The 6,576-nt window shown below is 36.8% G+C and overlaps 1 protein-coding gene across 1 annotated transcript; it reads left to right on the forward strand.

Moving 5' to 3' along the window:
* Positions 1-39: 39 nt before the first annotated feature.
* LOC134855393 (uncharacterized) lies at positions 40-6,008 on the forward strand. Its single transcript, XM_063871899.1, has 7 exons — positions 40-1,369; positions 1,896-2,095; positions 2,818-2,974; positions 3,595-3,722; positions 4,043-4,161; positions 4,589-5,445; positions 5,610-6,008. Exons 1-7 carry the CDS (start codon positions 741-743, stop codon positions 5,926-5,928), a joined length of 2,409 nt encoding a protein of 802 aa, XP_063727969.1. The 5' UTR covers positions 40-740; the 3' UTR covers positions 5,929-6,008.
* The last annotated feature ends 568 nt before the right edge of the window (positions 6,009-6,576 follow it).

Raw genomic sequence — 6,576 nt, forward strand, 5'->3', positions numbered from 1 at the left:
AAAGCTGTCTCGTGCTTACCACTTAAAAAATCTTTATTGACGGAATGAAGACAACAACAACCAAATCCCATAATTGGAAGACTGATTCGCAAGAGTAAGAACCATCAAGTGGAACTACTTACTATTTTCGTCAATTTGAGTGCAAGTTCATTTGAATTCTTAAGACTTTACAAAACGGTACCTACCTCAATTCGATCGTTTGAAAAAAAATAGAGTTACTTAAAAAATTGAACTTTACTCAAGAAGCTTTTTGGTTCAGGAAAAAAATAGATTTACTCTCTTCTGACGTTTAGGCATTTCACCTTATAGAATTAACGGATTATCCACAAAATCCGATTAATTAAACAGTTCTATCAAAGCTTTTGAGTTAAATTTGGAAAAGATATTGATTGTTTGATTTATGCCAAGATAAATCGAAGCTAACTTGAACTTACGATCAACAGAAATCTCCGTCAAATTTCTTCTGCTAAAGTCACTCGTGCTTCGCTTGACTTCTCCATAGTTACGTAATAGTTGAAACGTCGTGGTGCTCAAATTACGTAATATTACAATCTTCGTAGAATTATCATAATTCGAGTTTAAACCACGAGCAAAATAAATATTTTAGACTCTTACTCTCTAGAGTACGTTATTTCACGATCAAACTTGGACAAGCCTTGTCATTTTAACGGCTTAGTTCCAATATTTCATTTTTCAAAAGATCCCTTTAATTTCGAGTTTGACATTTTTAAGTCTTCAAAATGTCACTGCTTTTGAAAAGCGTCGCAGAAAATTCTCCCGTTTCCAAACTTGATGTTATTTCTTTAGTTTGCGTAGGCGGAAATTTTTACCACGATTTCGGGAGCCCAAAACGGGCTTTGCAGGGTCATTGCATCTGTTGTTCACAGAAAATTCACCCCTTGAACTTGAACTTCCAATGCAAGCAGTGTGGCGTGAAATTACATCGATACTGCGAGTTATACCGTCAAAGCATCACCGCAGTTTACCACAAAGACACTGACTTTTTAGCCAAAATTAACCCTTCAGCAAAACAATACTTTGTATTGCAGAACCTTACTTGTAAAGGCGACACTTTAAACCATCAGTGGAGCAAAGTTTGGATCAAGCAAGACCATTTATGTATCGTATGCAATCAGCCCAAACCTTATTTAACATGCACCAATTGCGATTTGAGCGTTCATGGGGGATTTTGTATCCAAAAACTGACCACAGAAGTTCAAAAAATACCTCAGATTCTGAGCAGAGGAAGTGTCTTTTCGGTGCAGGAAATAAATACAAGTAACCTGGAGTTAAAACATCATTTCATCAGAACTGTGGATGCGTACTTGGCTGCTAGATCGGAGCTGGTCAACATTTCAGAGGAACTTTTGTAAGTCGCTTTCTCATTTCTTTTCGGTATTTTTAAACTTGAATGGCTTAAGTTTAAACACAGGACCCTGCCTGCTACTTTGGTTTAAAAATTTGCAACTTAAGTTGTCACAAATTTACACTTTTAACACTTTGCACTTAATGGCAGCTACGGGAAATATATCAGTACTGCAGGGAATATTTGAAATTCGACAGAAAAAAAAATATCTGAAAAAGTGTAAGGAACCTTTTCATCTCTACAAAAATATTACAGGTTGGCCTGTTATACTGATATTGAAAGAGGTCAAACCTTTTAAAGACAGGTCAACCTTAATCAACAAAACAATTAACACGTACACAATAAAATTTGACATCAGTCAACAATATTCAATGTTTTTCGTAATATGAAAATGAACATTAGGCAACAATACTCAATGTTTTTTGTAGCATAAAAATGAACATTAGACAGCAATATTCAATGTAATTTTTTGACATATTATGCTTTTCTTCGAAGCATTATGTTACTTTTTATATATGTTTTTTTTTAGGAAAGACTGTTCCCCCCAAGCTTCCATTTGGCCTGGAATGCCCCACGGAGATGTGAAGGACAACAACAACACTAACACTCACTCTCAATCGAACATCAACCACAACAACAACACCCCCAAACATAACATGGACAGCTACTTGCAGATACTCTACCCGTTTGGGGGAGTCACTTGTCTCAAAGACTTCATCGGACTATCAGGTAAGCAAAAAAAAACAAAAATTGCGAAATTATGAAGTTCGAATTCTGCACAAACTTGAGCTTACAGCACAGATGTTTTTTTGGCTTTTTTCCACACCCCCCCCCCCCATTTTAGTTTCGAGAAACCATTTCATTATTGTTATAAGACAATGAAACTTGGCATGGTGAACAAATTAACAATTGTGAACATATTTATTATTCATACCTCACAACGTAATATCACGCGTTTAGCAATAATCGCATGAAAAGCAACTATAAAAATAGAACATTTAAAAGGTGGGGGGAGAGAATTTTTTTGCAATGATTTGCTAAAGTCAACTAAAAACTTTCGATTTACCAAATACTAAACTCTAATTAAGGTATGAAATCAAACATATCAACCCATGATTTGTCCAGGTCATCATCTTACGAATGAATTTGGAGCAGTCACCTAAACCTTTATTTTTGCTAAAATTTGCCAAACACGAAATTATAACTAAGGTATGAAATCAAACATCAACCCATTATTTTTCCAGGAGCGTTTGGAGCAGTCACCTAAACCTATATTTTTGCTAATATTTGCCAAACACGAAATTATAACTAAGGTATGAAATCAAACATCAACCCATTATTTTTCCAGGAGCGTTTGGAGCAGTCACCTAAACCTTTTTTTTGCTAATATTTGCCAAACACGAAATTATAACTAAGGTATGAAATCAAACATCTATCTATTATTTTTCCAGGTGCTTTCGGAGCAGTGCCTGGCTGTGGCATTGTGGGATCCATAGTGTCCTCTGACACTGAGAAGCTGCAGTTATTACATGTGGCACCAGACGTGGCCATAGAGAGGGCGGAGAGAGAGGCGAGGGAACACGAGGAGAACCCATGCACGAAGGATTGGTGAGATACTTTTGCATGTCTTTAACTACCCCCCCCCCATTCATTGGCATATGGATAGGGGGAATATTCGTTATTAGGTACAAAACTCAAGAGTGAACAAACCAACCGAAGTATAAACCAACCGAAAACGCGCACAGTATATCAGCCAGCCGAAAAGATACATCATACGAATGAAAGTTAATATAACACTTAAGATATTATCAGCTGGTTTATACTTCGGCTGGTTTATATACCACGCAAAATTCATACACGCTGAACTCTTGAAATAGTTCTTCATAGGGAGTGGCAATTCACTACTAGGTACTATGGGGGGATATTTGAAGAGAACCCTGTTTTTAACAAACTTTTATTTCTCCCATTTAGACAAAATATTTTTTACCACTCTGCCCGACTCGATTTTTTCTGGCACCCCACACAACCTGCCACCTTTACGATTGCCGCGAAAATCTGCGAGCCTATCATTGAGATGTTGAAAAAAGAAACATTTTTTTTTTGATATTTTTATGCCCCTATGCTACTTGACTAAGACTAAGATACAATTTCCATGACTAAATTACAATTTCTATCGAATACTGTCTTTCTTACTACCTTCATAATTCGAAGTCTAATTTCATGTTTAGTTCGTGGCTGCCTACCGCTTTGTGTTGTTCTCCCAATAAACACATTTCCTTCCGCTGCTCGTGCGGAGACAACGAGAGTGTAGTTCACACACAGATGGAGGAAACAGAGCACGCACATGGCAAAAACTGTGAGTCTTTTTAACTTAATATTTTGATTGAAATAAAAAAATTTTCAGCACTTTTTCAGCAATTTGGTTAAAAAAATAATGAAAGGTAATAAAAAATTAATGCTTTTCGGAACAAGTTACCTCCTGTTACAAGTTACAAATAACAAACGTGATAGGCAAGGGCGGATCTAGGATTTTCTCGAGGGATCGAAATCTCGACATCATTGATAATTAAACTTTTATTTTCCTAATTAACTTAGAACTATATCTTGTAAAATTGTTTGAAATTGTTGCCACTTGCACTTGATTTTGTTTTTGAAAAAGTGATTATGAAATTCCAGGTGAGTTCTGCTTCCGACTAATTCGACGCAATGGACTACAGTGCCTAGAGTGTGGGATTGTGATGCATGCCTACTGCGAGAACTTCAGACTGGACAAGCTGAGAAGAGACTACCCACAAGTTAGTTGAACTTAATTCTTTTTCTTCATATAAGAAAAAGAATTACTACATAATTACTACAGACTTACTTCATGTAATGAACAAGAAAACTACCAACCAACTTATAACTTTACAGCTATGGCTATCAATCAATTTTTAACTTAAGCGAAATCCAAAAAAAATAAATCTGACTATTCGATATTATCTCAAATTCCGAACTTTACACAAAAAAAAACAAAAAATCTACTGATTTAAGCTCCTTCTAATTTATAAATTCCGCTGTTTCGTAAATAATGGTAACTAAATAGCCTTTTTTTATTAGCCCCCGGTCCTACTCAATGCAGGACCAACCGTTAGGGGAGGGGGCATGTCATCCATTTCGCCGTAGCAAAAATAGCCTATTAACACAGTTGAGCATATCAGTTGAGAATCTACTTGATATTTTTAGGAATTCTTCTTCCATCAACTGATGAAATCCAACACACTGAGCACACAACCAGAACCCGTCAAAAAATCATACATGTTTTGTCAGACAGAAGACCGAATTGCCAAAAGACACAATTTGAAATTCGTCAACGCAAATGTCGAGAAACTTCTGACTCCTCGAAACTGCCTCGTATGTCGCAAAATGGTATTCATAACAGGCAAAAAGGGTGAAAAAGAATGTGAAATGTGCAAAGAAATTGTTCATCAAAAGTGTGAAAAGTTTCTGACCTTGAAAACCGGAGGAACTAATGCTTCAGCTGAGGAAGATCGCGCTTATATGAGCGGAGGTTTAACGGTGAGCGCCGTCGAAAAGGAGAACTTTTTCATTCAACAAGAGACATATTGTATCAGGCAACAAACACATGCTCTTGAGAAATTAACTCAACAACTTGAGTCAAACCGGGTGGTGAAAAAATGTACACCAAGTTGCTCAACATCGCGTACCGAAGAACATCAACTATCGATGGTCTCCGAGCAAAGCGAATCACAAGTCGGTGACAATGAAATTGAACTGATAGAAAGGGAAGGAAACGGCGTGCCAGAAGTTCCAAGTATTCATGGCTTCAATACTCTAACGGTAGAAGAATCCGTTAGCAACGAGTACTCAAGAAGCAGGTCTCATGCTCATTTATACCAAGTAACTTTCAACGCCAACACAGCCGAAGGTTTCGACAGTTTCCAAGCATCATCCCAACTTGATGATCAGTGTTCCACGATGCAGCAATCTTTTGATGTTCAAGCTGCAACGGCGAGAGACCATACTCAGGAGGGTAGTCTTGGAAAGGAAGATTTAACAATTGGCCCCGGTAATCAAGAATAGTAAGTACAAATTTCTGCAACTTCCACCCTCGTAAAACTGAAAATAATATATATTAAGAATAGGGCCTGATATTCAAAATCTTTATTCACGTGCAATTCTGTAATTTCAAAAGCTTCACTGTTGCTCGTAATCAGATTTAACTCAATCTTATACTTTGTTTTAGTTTCTTTTCATCGTGGCTAAACGAGTCGGAACCACAAGAATGGGGCTCACAAAACTTGCCGCAAATATTACCCTTAATCCATATTGTCAGCGAGCTGCAACCTTTGATGGACAAAGAAAGGTCAAACACTAGTAAAACAATAGTATTCACAGAAGTAAACCAAGCAAACTGGGACAAACAGGAAAAGATCGTTCGCGCGAATAAAATTCACTGTTCGTCAACATGCCATCATGTCGAACATACGGTCGATACACTCCACGAAATGGAGGTTTTTGGTCCGATGGTGAAAATAAAAGAACAAATTGTAGTATGGGAGTAATATCGTAACATACTCGAACGAAAGTATTAAATATTACGTAAACAAATGTCGGTTATATACAATGAATTAATAATGTAAAATTTGTTAATTAAAAACTTCAGCGTAACTTTCCCGAAAAATCAGGATAAATAGTAGCAAACACGCTTGACGGGGGACTTGGAACAAAAAATAGCTTGGGATTAGAAATAATGTACTTAAACATGAACCTTGACTAACTATTTTGCTTGTTTTAAATACTCAAAGTCCAATTTAACTCAAGGTAAGGGATCCCACGCAAAACATCAAGTTAATTTAATCAAAGTGCGAATTACTTACAAAAAAGGTCGAAAAAAATAGGTCCGTCCAACGCTACATAAATGCATCAACAAGTACTTCACACAGGCGAGGTGAAGCTTAGCATCAATTGCTATACAATAGAAAATAGCGAACAGAAAATGACACGAAAATTACTACGAGCCGAAAGTGTTCAAAACAAAACAGAAAAACGCAGCCACCAGAACTAAAAGACCGTTAATTACTTAACCTAGCGAACACAAAGCCGACAATAAATGGGTGGTCGCCAATTGAGCTGAAAACAAAAAAGTCATAAGAAATAGTTGTCGTAAAATAACTTAGAACTTACACCATAACCTATCTGAACGATCTTGT

The sequence above is a fragment of the Symsagittifera roscoffensis genome, chromosome 10 (genome assembly GCF_963678635.1).
Source record: "Symsagittifera roscoffensis chromosome 10, txSymRosc1.1, whole genome shotgun sequence".
NCBI lineage: Eukaryota > Metazoa > Xenacoelomorpha > Acoela > Convolutidae > Symsagittifera > Symsagittifera roscoffensis.

Coding starts and splice junctions, on each gene's coding strand:
- LOC134855393 (XM_063871899.1), top strand. CDS start 741: ATGTCACTGCTTTTGAAAAGCGTCGCAGAAAATTCTCCCGTTTCCAAA. Junction 1,370..1,895: donor AACATTTCAGAGGAACTTTT/GTAAGTCGCTTT, acceptor GTTTTTTTTTAG/GAAAGACTGTTCCCCCCAAG. Junction 4,162..4,588: donor TGAGAAGAGACTACCCACAA/GTTAGTTGAACT, acceptor TGATATTTTTAG/GAATTCTTCTTCCATCAACT.